At 41.3% G+C, this 17,066-nt stretch overlaps 1 protein-coding gene across 1 annotated transcript in view; it reads left to right on the plus strand.

Moving 5' to 3' along the window:
• Positions 1-1,217: 1,217 nt before the first annotated feature.
• myo15ab (myosin XVAb) overlaps positions 1,218-17,066 on the plus strand; it is a gene marked incomplete at its 3' end in the record, with an annotated part of 46,775 nt that continues 30,926 nt past the window's right edge. The window contains exons 1-20 of the mRNA XM_079337702.1: positions 1,218-1,360; positions 2,440-2,577; positions 2,715-5,259; positions 5,582-7,825; positions 7,943-8,062; positions 8,193-8,510; positions 9,289-9,486; positions 9,638-9,879; positions 10,337-10,730; positions 10,990-11,072; positions 11,468-11,531; positions 11,651-11,760; positions 12,720-12,794; positions 13,441-13,531; positions 13,794-13,897; positions 14,335-14,398; positions 15,215-15,328; positions 16,160-16,321; positions 16,482-16,595; positions 16,712-16,770. Coding sequence (XP_079193828.1) covers positions 2,764-5,259; positions 5,582-7,825; positions 7,943-8,062; positions 8,193-8,510; positions 9,289-9,486; positions 9,638-9,879; positions 10,337-10,730; positions 10,990-11,072; positions 11,468-11,531; positions 11,651-11,760; positions 12,720-12,794; positions 13,441-13,531; positions 13,794-13,897; positions 14,335-14,398; positions 15,215-15,328; positions 16,160-16,321; positions 16,482-16,595; positions 16,712-16,770 — 7,052 coding nt within the window. The 5' untranslated portion in view covers positions 1,218-1,360; positions 2,440-2,577; positions 2,715-2,763. The remainder of the gene's footprint in view (positions 1,361-2,439; positions 2,578-2,714; positions 5,260-5,581; positions 7,826-7,942; positions 8,063-8,192; positions 8,511-9,288; positions 9,487-9,637; positions 9,880-10,336; positions 10,731-10,989; positions 11,073-11,467; positions 11,532-11,650; positions 11,761-12,719; positions 12,795-13,440; positions 13,532-13,793; positions 13,898-14,334; positions 14,399-15,214; positions 15,329-16,159; positions 16,322-16,481; positions 16,596-16,711; positions 16,771-17,066) is intronic.

The raw sequence follows: 17,066 nt of genomic DNA on the forward strand, positions 1-17,066 counted from the left end.
TCAGGTATTTGCTTTGTGTTATGCATGCTTTACACTTCTTGCAGGCAGGTACAGTTACCCGATATAACCAACTTTTAACTTTAAGGAGTGCTGCAGGTGTAGTACTGGTCCACTAGATAGCAGCAAATTGCTGTGTGTGTTTGTGCGTGTGTGCGTGCCTGCTTGTCTGCGTGCATGTGAATGTGTGTTTGTAAAGTGACAAAGATGGTTTAGGGCTCCCCCTCAGGGCCTGAATGATTTTGATGGGCTTCATCAAGTCCACCTCTATCATAAGTCTGCTTGTGTCTCCCCGGGCATTTATCCCAGTTCCTCTTTGTTGTCTCTCTTCTCTACAAATTCTATCAAAAGATGGAGGACCACCTGCCAGCAGCGTTTGCTTTGGGAAGAGAGAGAGTGAGAGTGGCTGCAATGGAAGAGCTTTTCCCATTTGATTGGGTCTTTTTATTCTGCATCAAAGGCAAATGCAAGAGTAAAGACAAATCAGGGAAAATCCTGCAAAATACGCTTTTTTTCCTTCGTATTTTTGTTCTTCTTAAATCACCCACTCAAAGGCGTACTATAACTCTGTCCAATACACTATGCATACATGCATAAACATACACTGCATTTGCTCTCAGCTGCTTGGTAATGATCAGATGCACTTACACACTAAGACCAAAAGATCAGGATCTGGCAACCCAACACCTACACCCCGTAACAGGACAGATCTGGCAATCCGACTCCTTCCTTGTGGAAGAGGAATAATTTGGTTGATGGCACTAATAATCACAGCCCTGTTACCGATCCTTCACTGGCAGCGTGTGGTTGTTGAAAGAGTCAATACTCTGTTATTGATACCTAGAGTGAAGACGTGACATGACATAACTAACAGGTGGGTGTTTCTTTTGTCTCTGCTTCTTCTACTGCTGTTACGTATGTGGATTTGGATTGCTGGCTGTTTGCTTTGGCTCATGCAGATCCTGTTTAAAAATAATCTTTGAAGGATATGTCACCTTTCATCGTACACAAACACATTATTGTAGGCTGAAGAGTAAAACTAGATTTTGTAATTTTGACTTTGAAACTTTTCCAATGCATACATTTTTATATCTTATTATATTATAATTATATTGGACATCTAACCTCGTCACACTTATTTTCTGCATCCAATGTATGTCTTTCTTTCTTTCTTTCTTTCTTTCTTTCTCTCTTTCTTTCTCTCTCTCTCTCTCTCTCTCTCTCTCTCTCTCTCTCTCTCTCTGTCTTTATCTCTCTACCTTTTGTATTATTTATGCCCCGCCCCCTCAGCCGCTTGGAGCTCTCTAGTTTCACTTGTAGAGCCAGATGACAAATTAAGACTCCTTCTACGACTTGCCACAAGGTACTCGTCATATGCACGGAAACTTATACACATATGTCCTACACACATACAAATACACACACACACACACACACGTGCAGCTCATCTGCCCTTCTCTCTTTCTCCCTCACACGCATACTTAATCTCTCTGTCTCTCTCTCTCTCTCTTCCACACACATACACACACAAGTACACAATCTGTAACACACTCTGAGGAGGGCAGTGAGGACAAAGTGCTGTGCTGAGTGAGGGAATGTGTTGTAGTGAGAAGAACTGAGTGTGACCTAAAGACTATATCCTGGAGTTTTTTGTTTTGCTTTTTCCATTTTTCATAACCTGCATAAGAAGAGAACTGCTGCAAGGAACGAAAGGAATTGAATACTGCAGAGATTCTTGCAACTTTTACACTTGCTCTTCTTTACTGTTTATCATTGAATGAGGAGGTGACTATGATGGAAAGCAGTCTTGATGAATGAGTGTGTTTATAATAATAATACTTTGTGTTTTACTAAACCTATAATGAATTATATAGAGAGTAGCACTTTAGTTGTTATTACAAATGCATGTTTTATTTGTGTGCTTTAATGATTGTATGCAGTTTTGCAGAATGAGTCAGGAATCACACTTTGTTGGAATTAGTAAAACTTACACAGTGAAAAACTTTTTATTAGAGTTAGCAGTATGGTGAAGCCTGATAATAGAGCCATTGCTGCATACTAATGCTTAAAGAAGGTGTTTAGATCTCACATTTGAATTTTAACCTGAAGGCTAACAATAGAGCTACACAATGTTACAAATATCGACACTTAGTGTAATGGGTTTTGAAAAACTGCGAGTACTGTTGTGAGTTTTAGAGAACGTTTTAGAGTTTAAAATTCCACTAAAGTTATGTAAATCCAATGTTTCATGATGTTCACAAAAGCATACTGGCTGAAACAGAGCTAGTAAAGCCTCTGTAAAAGAGAGTTAGAACGTTTAGAGTAGAAAGTTTAATTACTTCCCAATAACTAGATTTTATTGTGGCTAAGGAAGTTCTTGTATGCATGTCTTTGTGTTTAAGATAAGAGTCTGCTAAAATTTAGATTTGTTTGTCTGTACAGGTGCATTCATGGGGAACAGACTTGAGCAGCGTAGAACTGCTTTGGCCGAGTGGACCTGTCCCCATACAGATGCTGAACCAATTTATAGTGCCAGCATAAAGTATACCAGGCATATTTAAACCAAGGGACCTTAATAAGGTCAGACTCTGAGTCATATATTTTCTAGACATATCTCATCAAAAAGTATTTTCTTTGAGATTAACTTCCATTCATGACAATCCATTAATTGTTGACTTTCATAAGTTTGTTTACTTGTGTTTTTTTAATGTTTACAGCATTGCATACAGAAGGGGGCTCATGGTGTACTTGTAGCCACTCTTTAAAATGCCTGGCAAGAAAGACTCCAAGAAGGACACAAAGAAAGGTGGAAAACCTGCACCAGATAAAAAGAAAGAGGAAGAAAAGAAAGGAAAAGATGACAAAAAGGGGGGAAAAGAAGATAAAAAAGCTGCCAAAGATGATAAGAAAGGGGGAAAAGATGACAAGAAAGGAGGAAAGAAGGGAAAGGAGGAGCCACCTAAGGGGAAAGATGATAAGAAAAAAGGAAAAGATAAAGGGAAAGGTAAAAAAGTTGAGTCTGAGGAGGAAGAGGAGGAGCTTCTGAGTGATGAAGAGGAAGAAGACAATTTTAGTGAAGAGGAAGAAGAAGAAGAAGACTCAGAAGATTACAGAAAAGGTAAGGGTCGAGGAGGAAAAGGAGCTAAGGGAAAGAAAGGGGGAAGGTCTAGAACTGGGGGATACTCCGAAGATGAGGAAGATGAAGAAGAGGACGAGGATGACTATGATGAGGATTATGGAAAGTCTAAAAAGAAAGGTAAAGACCACCATAAAGGAGGAAAGCATGATGCTGATGCAAAGAAGAAAGGCAAAAAGAAGGAGGAAGTACCACAGATTCCAGTTAAGGAAATTCCAAGGAAAGGTCTGAAGAACATGTCCAGAATGTTTATGAAATTTTCTGGTTTCAAGAGGAGAAGAAACAGCAGGAAGAAGCTGAAAAGTACTTCACGTTTGTTTCTGGGACTGGGAAAGAGAAAGTTCCGCCTTGCCAAGAAGAAACGCCGCAAGTCCATGCTGAAGAACACCTCTCGATTCATGATGAGATTCAAGGCCAGCAAAAAGATAAAAAAGGAGAAAGAGGCAAAAGAGAAGGCTGCAGCAAATGGTGGAAAAAAGCCAAGCTACATGTTACTACGTCTTGGAGGTAGAAGAGACTCAAATGAGAAGAAGGGGGGTTTCTTTAAAGGCTTATTTAAGAAAAAGGATGGTGATGGGCCGGCTGACGACTTCAAGAACAGAAGTGCGTTGTTGGGTAAGGTTGCAGCAGCAACTAACTGGCTGACCAAGCGCTTCCTGTCCACTAAAATGCAAGGAAATGCGGGACGAAATGGCTGGGGTGGACGTAGGGGACATGCAAGACAAGCAAGCTCTAGAAAAAATCTCTATGGTTACCATAACAATGGTTATGAGCATAGGGAGGAGGTTTATGGGTATGATCAGGGACATTCATCACGCCAGGGTTATGGAGGCTACAATGATGGTTATGATAACTATGTAGACGAGGCAACTGCTGCGTATGGAAGCCAGGGTCAATTTGATTATTATGACAATGTCGCAGGGGGAGTGGACTATCAAGACCTGGGTTACTATGAAGAAGAAGGACTCTATGATCCAAACTCAGAATATTATGAAGGTGGTCTTTACAATGAGGGCATGGGGGACTACCATGACCAATACTCCTCTGCCCAAGTATACTATAACAACCAGGAAGCAGATTACTATGGTTACCAGCATCAACAAGCCATGTATGGTGGTGAGGGTCTGGACTACTATTCTCTGATGGGTGAGGGCCATATGTATGGAGGAGAGGAAGATGGATTTCTTGACCCTCAGGCTCAAGGTTATTATGAGGCAAACAGCCATTATTATGATTATGGACAGGCAGGATATTTTGAGGACCCTTACACAGACACTACTGGCATGCAAGGGGGATTTCCAACAGACTACCAAGTTGGGTATAGTGATGCTGGCATGCCTTATCAAGACTTCAGCTCCCAGCAGGCCTTTGGAATCCCACAAGGAGGGCAGCAGGTCTTTGGCTTTGGGGGGGATGGGATGGATCATGTACAGGGTATGTATGGGGACCAGTTTGCCAACCAGTTGGATCAATTTAGGGATGATACTGGGGAAGTTCAGGGAGGGGAGATGACGTTTAGAGTTCCTAGACCTCAAGTGCGCCTTTTTGGGAAAGAGCGCCTAGATGTGCCCCTACCTCCTCCACCAACTCTGCCACCTGATCCAGAATTTGAAGACATGTCAGAAATCCAGTATGAAGACCAGATTCCTATTACACTAGGTCAACAGATGGGTATGTCACCACCACAACAAATTATGATGTCTCCTCAACAACAAATGATGTCTCCTCAACAGCAAATGATGATGTCTCCTCAACAGCAAATGATGATGTCTCCTCAACAGCAAATGATGATGTCTCCTCAACAGCAAATGATGATGTCTCCTCAACAACAAATGATGTCTTCTCAACAAACTATGTTACTCCCACATGAACAAATGATGATTCCTTCACAGATGTTACCACAGCAACAAATGATGTTACAACAAGAACAGAGTATGTCCCCTCAAATTATGCCATTGCAGACTCTGTCCCAACAGCAACAATTGATGCTACAACAGCATCAAATGATGCCCCAGCCCATGATGTCACCACAGCAACAGACAATATCACAACAAGTGATGTCACCGCAGGAGCAGATGATGATGGCACAGCAACAGGCTGTTTCTCCACAAATGATTCCACCACAGGTAATTCTAGCTCTGTTGTATCATTGAATTTGCATGACCTGACTATTTAGTACCAATTGGTAAAGGGAAACCACTACATTAGTCAGCTGTAATGTTGAATGAGGATGTGAAAATTAAAAAAAAAAAACACAGAAAAAAAGAAAACGCACATCACACTTCCACCTTTCCCCTTCCCCTGAACTTGATTTCTGTTTGTAAAATTTTTAAATGTAGGGCAACAGTAGTACTTCATTAAATAACAAAATACATTTATGTTGTATAACTAAAATGCTGAATTTGACTTATAAACAGCCATTTTTTTATATTGTTGTGTTCTTTCTAGCAGCAAATGCTGACAGACCCAGTGATGATTTCACAGCAACAGGCTTACAGCCCAGGTTTGATTCCTACTCCAACTGCAATGATTATTAAGCAAGCAAGTATGTCTCCACTTGCTGGACGGCGCATGCAACCTTCTCCAACTCCGTCTCGCCGCTCTGTTTTGATGGCCTCTCCACAGGTACAGCGCCATTCCTCTGCCATTGCTTCCCCCTTGCCTTCTCCAATGCTTCCACAAAGACATAGCCCTTCCCCACAACCATCTATGAGAAGTGGATTCATTAATGCCCAAAGACCCCCTTCTGTCATGTCAAGACGGCTCTCACCTCCTCACTCTCCCATGGCTTCACCCGTATCCCATCCTAGAATGCAATCTCAAAGATCACCATCTCCACTTGCCCGAAGACCCTCACCCTCTCACTCTCCCCATGCGTCCATGATCCGACGAAGTCCCCCACCTTCACCAAGGACATCAATGAGACAACGCTCTCCTCCTCTCTCACCCCGCGCTTCAATTAGAAGAAGAAGTCCACCACCCTCTCCCACTCCAGCCCGTAGCCCATTTGGAGTAAGAAAGGTGCCAGGGCCAGCCTCCACTCCCCTATCCCCTGGTCATGCATCTCCCTCTCTTTCTCCACATCTTAGTAGAAGACTATCCCCCTCTCCATCCAAAACTCGTCGCAGTGTTTCCCCTGCAGCTCCTCAGTCTTCTCCTACTCTCTCTCGACGCTCAACTAGATTGATTAGGGACCCCACACCATTGACTCAGCCTAGGATGGGGGGAAATGTTCCCTTAGGAACTGTGAGACCATCCCCTATGGGTCTGCGAGGGCGGCCAGTTCCCCCACCAACCCAAAATGTGCGTCCATTTCGAAACTCCTCCATTCGAAGTAATAGATCTTCTGTTCTCACTGTAGACTCCTCTCTCCTTTCCTCCCCTTTTCACTCCCCACATATGGTCCACCGTGTTCCCCTGGGTAGGAGAGAATCCGGCCGGTTTCCTCCTCGTCCCGTGGCTCGAGGTCGGCCCCTGATGGCACAGCGGTCTATAGGAAGGATGCCTTCCACCTCTCCACAGCTCTCACTGAAACACATGCCCCACCCTGCATCCCCAATCTTCTCTACTCAATTTTCTCGCCAGTCCTCTCCCCTTCCATCGCATCGTGTTGCCCATTCACCTGCCTATGCACCGGAAACTTATGCACCTGGCCCATATGCAGATTCTTACACTGACCAGCAACAACAGTTCATTTCCCCCTCTTCTCAGGTATTATCTGGTGCTTTACAAAACCAGGCCATTCGACAGGCCTCTTTTGTTTCTCCCCTCGGTCCACAGCCAACCCAGATGGAAGGCGTAGGTGAGATGGCTGCAGAACATGGAGAACCTTATGCCCCCTCATCACCAATGCTTTCTCGTGCAATGCAAAACCAAGTTATTCGGGATGCTTCATATGTTTCTGCATTGCAAAGACCAATCTCTCCTTATGAGCAGCCAATGGCCCGTTCATCTCCAATGTTGTCTGAAGCTCTTCAAAATCAAACTATACATGATGCATCTTATATTTCTCCTTTACAAAGACCAATGTCCCCTCATGAACAGCCAATGCCTCCTTCTTCCCCAATGCTGTCTGGGGCTCTGCAAAATCAGGCAGTGAGAGATGCCTCCTATCTGTCTCCTTTTCAACGGCCTCAGTCCCCATATGCAGCATCTGTGCCTTCATCTCCAATACTCTCTGGAGCCATGAGACATGGTGAGGCCCTCAGAGGTGTTGCTTCTTATCAGACTCCAATGCTCCGTTCACCATATGGGCCAACTATTGTTACTCCATATGATTATATTTCTGAACCTGGCCCAGCACCACTGCTTTATGATGCACTTCAGAATCGTTCTGGATTACACAATGTCTCACACTTAAGATCTCCTATGATGGGGCGCCGTAACCCCTATGAACCAGCTGCCCCTCAGCTCCACCATGCTCTTCAACAAAACCCAAATCTTCGCCAAGCATCTTATCAGACTCCTATGCAACTCAGGCGATCCCCATATAGACCCCAGCCACCTTCTTCACCAATGTTAGGAAGGGCCCTACAAAACCCGCAAATGATGCAGGCTTCTTACCGGCTGCCGGATGGAACCTTGATGTCACCATATCTAGAAACTCCTTCCTCCCCATTGCTCGGCCATGCCTTGCAAAACCAACATGTTCGTGGAGCCTCATACACCTTGCCTGATGGATCAATTATCAGGGTAGATACAAAATGAACATTTCAAAATAGATAAAACCTGAAATACAGTGTACGTTTGTTTTCATATAGATTCTAAAACATTTTTTCATGACTCTATTTCCATTTCCAACCATCACAGGACCCACGTGTGCCCCAGAAGCCCTTGTCTCCTAACCTCTCCAAAGCTCTACAGAACCAGGATCTCAGGAGTGCTACATACACCCTCCCTGATGGCACCATCGTAGATCCTAGACAACAAGTAACCAAAAACTTATCCTTTACTTGAATGTACCTCCTCTTGATACCATTTGTTAATTGTTTACAATGTCTAATCTGATAGGTTTTTTTGTTTGCCTGTTTTTTTTGTTTGGTTGTTTCTGATTTTAAAGCAACCCATCTCCCCAAACCTGGCCAAGGCTCTAAACAATGCAGCACTTCGTGATGCCTCCTATTCACTACCTGATGGTACCATTGTGATTGATCCAAAGAAACCAAAGTCCCCAAACCTTTCAGCGGCACTGCAAAACCCTTACCTCAAGAGTGCATCTTACACTTTGCCAGATGGTACCATCATCATTGATCCACGGAAACCTGTATCCCCTGACCTCTCCAGCGCTCTGCAAAACTCTGCTCTGCGCAATGCCTCCTTCTCACTCCCAGAAGGGGTTCAAGATCCAAATACACCAATTTCACCAAACCTTGCTAAGGTTAGCTGTGATACAGGTTATTTTTGTTCTCTGTTTTACCCTTAAGTTTCAAGTATCAGCTATAGTTCCAGTGCATATGTACACTCCTCCCTTCTGATCTACATGGTTGAGCATGTGTAGAGGTGCAAAGGTGTAAGAATTCAGGATATTCTTCAGTGACTAAAGGCGATTGTATGCAAACTAGTGGAGTTGTTTAAAGTTAAGAAAAACGCTAAGGAACACACATACAACTAAGCCTAACTTGTTTAACATAGCTACACAGAGGACCACAGTGCCTATGGGTAAACAAGATCAATTTGTTTGCTGATTGTTGGTAATGATCGCAGTGCTAGTACTGCCAGCCTTCAGTCCTCCTACTAGGTTAACGTCCACATGTTTGTGCTGAATGTGGTAACACAAAAATATACATTTTTCAAATAATTTTTGAATTGAACCTCTCATGCTGACCCATGGGTGTCAGACAAAATGATCAAGTGGGTGGGACAATTAGATTGGGGGAGGAGGTGTCTGGGAGTCCTTTCCCAGAATTTTTTCTACCAGTCATTTTCTACTTTCTAATCAGTTTTAACAAGTTTTAATGCTTGTATCTGGCTATAGCATAAGACACATTTTGAAGATATTGATGGAGAAGGAGTGATTATTTGTCATTATTATTGTTTTTTATTATTATTAAATATTTATTTCATAATGTTTTTAAATAATATTTATTTTTGAAGTATGAAATAATTTTTACACCAATGAGCTGACCTGAATTTAAACAAGCTGTTATAATCCTTAGGCTCTCAATAATGCAGCCCTGAAAGGAGCTTCTTACACCCTCCCAGATGGAACTATTATAGTAGACCCAAGGAAGCCCAAGAGCCCCAACTTAGCTGCTGCTCTGCAGAATCCTTATCTAAAGGGTGTCTCTTACACACTGCCAGATGGGACAATCATCATTGACCCACGAAAACCAACTGCCCCAGATCTATCTAAAGTATGTACCTTTAATATTTACCTCAATTACTGTATGTTGCCTGCTGTACTTGTTTGCCTTAAAATAACATAACTATTAATCAATTACGCACCTTTTAAGTTGTTAAGTGCCAATAACTAGCACAATAACGCCTTGGTGTCTTGCTCCGCAGGCTCTTGCAAATGAGAACCTTCGCAATGCTTCATTCCAGCTCGCTGACGGTTCCTTGGTAATTCCAGGCCAGAAGCCATCCACTCCTAACCTTACCTCTGCCCTGAGGCACAACCAGGCAATGCGTTCTGCAGGACTCTATAATCTGTCAGAGAATTCTGTACTCTCTGGTGCCCCTAAACCTTCCACTCCAAACATTAGCCGTGCACTGAAGAATGACGACCTCCAAGGTTACAATTTCAGGTACAGTATATGCATAATAAGAGGAAACCAGGGCAGAGAATGACCTTATGGCCTTGTCTAGGTGTGACACAGAATTACCACTTGAGAAATCAAGCTGCAAGCTATACATTAACATTTTACAAAGGAGGAATGAAACAATATCCCCATCTGACCAAAATGTTCCAATGGGCCCAGAAACTACATTTAAATGCAGACTAGGAGCTAAAATTCCTTTAAAAACTTTTTTGCATTCATACATTTCTCTTTTTCACCTTTCTTGAAGGCAGTTTGGAGAGTATTGACACAGACATCTCACCTGCACAGCACCATCTAGGTTTCCTTAGGCATCAGTATTGCTACGTGTAGCCTCTGGAAATAGTTGTATTATAAATAAAAATATAAAGCCAATGTATAATATGTAACAATGATGTACAAACGGGTGTTTATGTTTTTTTAATTACTATTTGGTGTTCCACAGGTTGCCAGATGGCTCCCTTCTTACTCGTCGGTTCCACAACCCAAACCTTTCTAATGCCATCCAAAACCAGCAGCTTCGCTATGCCTCATACAGGGTGCCAATGGGCTTGCAGGGAGAAGATAATCGCTATGCGGTGGTTCCTCCCTATGGGCCTAACTCAGGACACTGGGCTAGGAATGCCCATGGGGGAGGGGAAGGAGGGGAAGATGTTTGGGCAGCTGAGAGGGTTTTACCACATGGGACAGTTCAGAATCTGTCAAAGTGGTCCATGTACAGAGAAGATGGGGTGTTGGAAAGATATTCACCTACACCCCGAGGTTTGGATGGACAGGCTGCGGACACAAACTGGACTCCTGAGAGAGAGAGAGTACCTGGTCAAAGCTGGTATGACAAGGTACCAGAGTTAAAGAATTCATACTTTTCAAGTGTCTTAAAATGTGCCCATGACTGTTTTTTCTGAGGAATACTAAAATACAATATAGATGCTGGATTGCTCACCAAAATATTTTCAAGTACAATTCACAAACAAGAATATTTGAGTTTTTGCATTTTTAAATCAGCTCTCGATGAAGCGATGACGAGCTTTGACATTGTTGCGTGACAGTGTTGGACTAATTACAAGCCATTATTTGTGTGTGTGTTTATGTGTTCAGATCTACTCTATCCTTAGCATGCCTACAACAGGCCACAGGGTGAAAAACTGGGCAGAGGGAATGGAGGACATGACACAGCTGCCGTAAGCATGATCCAGTATTAACAAACAGCCTCACAGCTCATTCAGTCATGGCACACTCTTACAAGCATTTGGCAGCACCATTGTCGAACAGCCCAGCTCATTTCAATGCATACTTAGTCAATGCAGGCAATACATTATATTACACTGTTTTTATGTATATTTGGCCCATTGTGCCTTTTTAGATTTTTCCAGACGTGTTCCTATGTGGGGAAAAACATTTCTCATCTATCTTTGATAATCAATAATTTTACCAGGTTTTTAGGTGAAAAAAAGTAGAACTAAATATCACTTAAAAGCAATTACATTAGATCTCACGTAAATGTGTGCAGCGTGCTTCAGTGTGACAATATTTGCTCTGTACATGTAAGTTTGATTTCCTCTGTGTTTAATTTCAGTGAGCTGAATGAGACCACAGTTCTGATGAACTTGAAGAAGCGTTACGACCAGGAACTTGTATATGTATGGCTTATTTCAAATCTGCAAATTAAATCACTAATATCTTTGAATGTCATGGACACTTCCTGCCTTTTTCCTCTTATCTTTTAAAAATGTGTTTCTCTTTTTTTCCCTCCAAACAGACTTACATAGGCAGCATCTTGGTGTCGCTGAATCCCTACAAGTTGCTGAACATTTATGGCACAGACATGGTGCTTCAGTACGAGGGCCACGGCCTGAGTGACAACCCTCCGTAAGACCCAGCAGTGTGTGTTTATGTGTGTATGACCATGGCAATCTGGACATGAACTAACACCTCCAACAAACTTTGGTAGTTTGGTGTGACCTTTGATTGGGAACAGAACTCAGTTTTCTCTCTTTCTCATAAGAAAGAAAGAAAAAGTAAGTGGTTTTTGAGCACCACTGGTCCAGAAGCGAATTTCAGCTTATGCTTTGAGTCTGTGCTAGTCCATGCATCGTGTAGAGAGGCCTTATTGGTTTATAAAAAAAATGAACCGTCATCCGACATTGGTCGAAGTTTTTACAGGCTTACACCTGCTGCAGATAATCGATTTCCTTTGTTCCTTTTTCAGAGCACACAAGATCTTAATGACTGTCAGGACATAAAGACAATTTCACCCAAAAACTTAAAAAGAGTGTCTGGAGGAAATTACCTACCCTACCTTTAACTTACAACTTTGTAACTATTTTTTAATTGACCCATTGATACTTTTTGTGTTTTACAAACACACTCAGTCCCAATGTGGATCAAAACAATTCAGTTGTTAATCTTATTAAAATATGGAGTTTTGATTGTGAATGCAGCCTTCGTGTGGGCACTTGTTTTATTGATCAATTTTATTTTTAGACAGGATACACAAAGTGAACTCTCTAACCTTTAACTGTAGCCTTTGAGTCTTTTCTTTGGATTCATCTGTGAAATTGTTCTGTGGTACCTCATCTGTCTCCATGTGTGGAAAGCTGTGCTTTTACATACAGTTTCCTCGATAAAAAAAGGTGTAAATGTCAGCACTCTCAGGTGTTCTTGAGAGGCTCCTATTACACTGCTGTTGGTCGGTTGCCAAGGGAGAGTTTGGTTATGGATTTCATTGCCAATTCACTCACAAGAAAACCCACATTCAAACATACAACTAATGACCTTGGATGTGTTTTATATTTTATATATTAGAAATGTATTCTTTTGTGTTTCAGTCATCTTTTTGCCATTGCTAATCTCTCATACACTACCATGATGGATGCCAAAAAGGATCAGTGTATTGTGATCAGGTATGGAAACCTGCAACTTCAAGAGTTGATAATTTTGGCAAAATAAGGCCTTCAAATGAAAGTTTTATTTGAACTATTTGGGGTGGTTCAAAGCAACAATAATGGGTGGAAATCGCCAGTTACAGTAACTCACAATTTGATGCAATGCATTGCTATACAATACAGTACGCGCTGCATGCTCCACAAAAAAGATATTACATTACATGTATTGCAAGAGAATCTTGATGACTTCACAATATCTGATTAACTGTAGACTTTTGAATACAGTTCATCATTTATTTATTCACTGCACTTTAATGTTAGTTTCACCATTATGATTCAGTACTAGTTCTTTTTACTGCTGTCCAGCGTTTGATTTAAACTTAAACATAAAAAAAAGAAAAATGTATATTAGCAGTGCAGTCACTGAGTCAGGATACTTTAATGTGACATTTTTGATGCACCCCTACTTTAAGATGTCATTAAAAGTAAAATGCTAATTAAGTTTTTTAGTTTAGTCATTGCATTTCTGATTTAGTTGATTTAGTTTATTTAAGATGTAATTTCCTTTTAAAGAACAGGATAATCTAAATGTAACAAAGGACAAAAGGTAAATGTAGAAAAGGCAGACAGAAAGACTCAGACTCTTTTGTTTTTGCTGTAACAGTGGAGAAAGTGGGTCAGGAAAGACTGAAGCCACTAAACTGATCCTGCGTTACCTGACAGCCATACATCACAAAAGCAACGTCACACAACAGGTAGATATTCACTATATTATTTATTTAGAAGTACGTTTGCTAACACATACATCTCATACTGTGCTTATTTAAGCTAACACTGCTATGGATTTTGCTCTCTCTCTTTTTACCATCTCTTTCACCAGATAGAGGTAAATTATTGCTCTACTTATTTATATATATATATATATATATATTTATTTTTATTTTATTTTTTTTTTAAATGAGAAGTTACACCTGTTCAAAGTTTTCATGGTAACATATACACAACATCTTTGGTCAGATCCTAGAGGCCACGCCCCTACTAGAGGCTTTTGGGAATGCCAAAACAGTGCGCAATGACAACTCTTCCCGTTTTGGCAAGTATACACAGATCTTCATGGAGGGGTGAGTTAAAAAACCTCCTATCTTTGTAGTTAGCAACTCTGTTAACATCCTCAGCAGCTACAGTATGAGCTTTCAGGTTTTCAAGGTTTAAGTTCAGAGATATACTGATTGATATAATTATTTAAAAAATCAACTCTTTAACAAAACAAAATAAGATTTTTAACTTACTGAGAAAAAAACATTTACGGTTCTGCTTTATTCGATTTTCAAAATGTACCAGAAATCCACCCAATAACCAGATACGTACTTATTTTTAAGTTGTCCAAGCATAGTTGTTTTTTGTTGAGACTGACAAATAATAAGATGACAGGCTCAGAAAAGAAACAAATCCTCAGTAACACATATGGATCAGTAGTTGATTTAGTGTTAGACTGGAGACAATACACACGCTTGACCTGTTACTTAACTTGGACTCACGTCTGTGTGTCATTTACAAGGGGTGTTATCAGCGGTGCCATAACGTCTCAGTACCTTTTGGAGAAGTCTCGAATCGTCTTTCAGGTGACGAACTCACAGAGCCTTACACACAAGGGTTCTGACACACACACACACGCAAACACACAGCAGGTCCGATGGAGTCTTTTTACCTCGGGGTCAAGGTGAGAAACAGGAGATTGCAGAGGCGGAGCGCATACCTGCTAACAATGGGATGGGGACAATCGGCCTATCCTTGGCAAACCTGTCCCCATATATTCCTAAACCACAAACTAACAGATGTAAGAGACATTTTGACTTCCAAGACGAGATTATGGCCCCCACAGCATCACATCATCACCTTTAAGAATGGATGAGAATTTTTAACGTCTTTTTTAAGAAGGGCTTTTTTTCCTGAAAATATGTATCATTTATTATATATTGCACCATACAATTCAAAACAATAATTAAATAGAGACCTGATGATTTGATACTTACTGTAATGTGCAAAAATATGAAGACATCATTGAGCCTTTAAGGGTGAAGCCCAGATATAGTGGATTTTCGCTGCACTGTTCACTTTATGTCAACTACCTGTCTGATTTTTCTCTCTTTCTCTCTTCTCTCTTTATCTGATATTGCTACTATCCTCTTTCTCCTAAATAGTTTAAAGTATCTACGGTATATCTCTTGTAATATCTGTTTTTCTGACATTTTTTTTTTCATTCATTACATACCATTTTAGTTCTCAATAATTCAGCACAGACCAAATTCATTCATTCATAAAATGAACTGTTTATCTTTTGATTTCCACTCATTACAGTCCATTTCTATTGTCATTTAAATATGCAAAATGTCTCTTTTCTGAAATTGTGTGTGAATGTGTTTTTTTTTCATACTCAGGCCAAATCAGAAAGAAACTATCACATCTTCTACGAGATGTTGGCAGGTCTTCCTCCTCATGAGAAGAGCTCTCTGTATCTGCAGGAGGCTGAGACTTACTATTATCTGAATCAGGTGCGCAGAGAAAAATGTTATAACCCCCCCATCCACACACACACAGCACACAAAGAGAACTTGTAGGGAGTGGCCATTGTAATCAATTTCACCGTCCCATTCACAAATTAGATGCCCCTTTTTTTTTTTTGACACTTATTGTACAAGGTGATTTATGTCACATGCTTAAAAGTCATTGGAGTTACCAGGTACAGACTGAGGCCCCTTTGCAGTCCGGACAATACCACTTTTTTGCAATCCAAGTACAAGTACTTACATTTGGGTACTCACCAATAGCGAGTACTGTTACAACTACTTATTACTGGCTCTGAAATGTAGGCATAACTTAGTTTTTAGGATGATAAAAGACAATAAGGCACACAGACAGTTAGACAGGCAGACAGACAGACACACACCCATATTCCAGTATCACTCTTGGAGTAAGTGGCTTCATATTAAGGGAGACACATATTATCTTCCATTGTCAAAAGTAAGCCAAAAACAACTTGCTAGCTAACATTAGCTAACATGTCCGGAGGATGGTTTTGCCTCAAGCTAAGCCCCGCCCACCAAAACACATCAAACTGTTTACAATAGGGTCTACTGTATAAACAGTCATGAGATGCCTACTGCTCAATCAAAATACTTGGTCAGGAGGACTAATTGTTGTATAATTCTACATATCTTTATCAAGTAAAGAAGTTAAACCCCTAATGGTTGTCAAAAATAAACATTCAGCTGCTTATACATTTTCTATTTAATTAGAGCCCTGATTATAGAAGCTGCGGGTTATTATGTTGCTGTGATAACTCTGCTCGTGTGTGTTATTTTGTGTGTTCTTCATGAGTGCAGGGAGGGGATTGTACCATAGAGGGCAAGGATGATGGGGAGGACTTCAGGCGTTTGCTGAGTGCCATGGACATCCTGTGTTTCACCCCAGAGGAGCTAAATGGCATCTACAGGCTGTTGTCCTCTGTCCTCCATCTAGGGAATGTCTACTTCCAGCCACATCAGGTCTTTCTTACGCACACACCAACACACACCCATGAAGGCAGAAAGTAATAGGCTACACTAATGAGTTTTGTTTCACAACTGACTGATGACGATGATGCTGATAAATGATGGAAATAATGAATGTGCATGCTTCGGTATGTGTGGGTGTGTTTCACCACAGGCCGAGGGTCAGGAGGTTGCGTCCGTGGTAAGCGCTCAGGAGCTCCGAGTGGTCGCTGAGCTACTGCAGGTCTCACCTGACGGCCTGCAGAAGTCCATCACCTTTAAGATGACTGTGAGCAAAGTCACTTCTCATTTAAAAGACCTAGACATGTACACCATAGAAGCAAGTCATTATGTTGTAACAATTAAGAGACGTTGGGAGGTGACAAATGTGACTACACTCCACAGGATACAGTAAGAGAGAAGATCCTCACTCCTCTAACAGTTGAGAGTGCTGTGGATGCCAGGTGAGTCAGTGAGTTAAAGTTTGTGCTAGATTAAATAATGAAGTATACTTCTGTCTGGTTTTACACTGAATACAAATGTGTTTGCAGCTGTTTTAATGTCCCGATTTTCCAAACCCTCTCTAAAATCCTATCAAGAGTTTACTGAGAGAGAGTGAGGAGTCTTTGATTTTCTCCCCAAAATCTTTAGTGGAGGCATGGGAGGACAAAGGATGTCAGGGCTTGGGGAGAGATTTTTCAGATGTCCTCTGTTTCCATAGGAACCAGTATTTCTGTTTCCATAGAAACCTTATTGTGTG

Source organism: Symphodus melops, assembly GCF_947650265.1.
Source record: "Symphodus melops genome assembly, chromosome: 2".
In the NCBI taxonomy this organism is placed as follows: domain Eukaryota; kingdom Metazoa; phylum Chordata; class Actinopteri; order Labriformes; family Labridae; genus Symphodus; species Symphodus melops.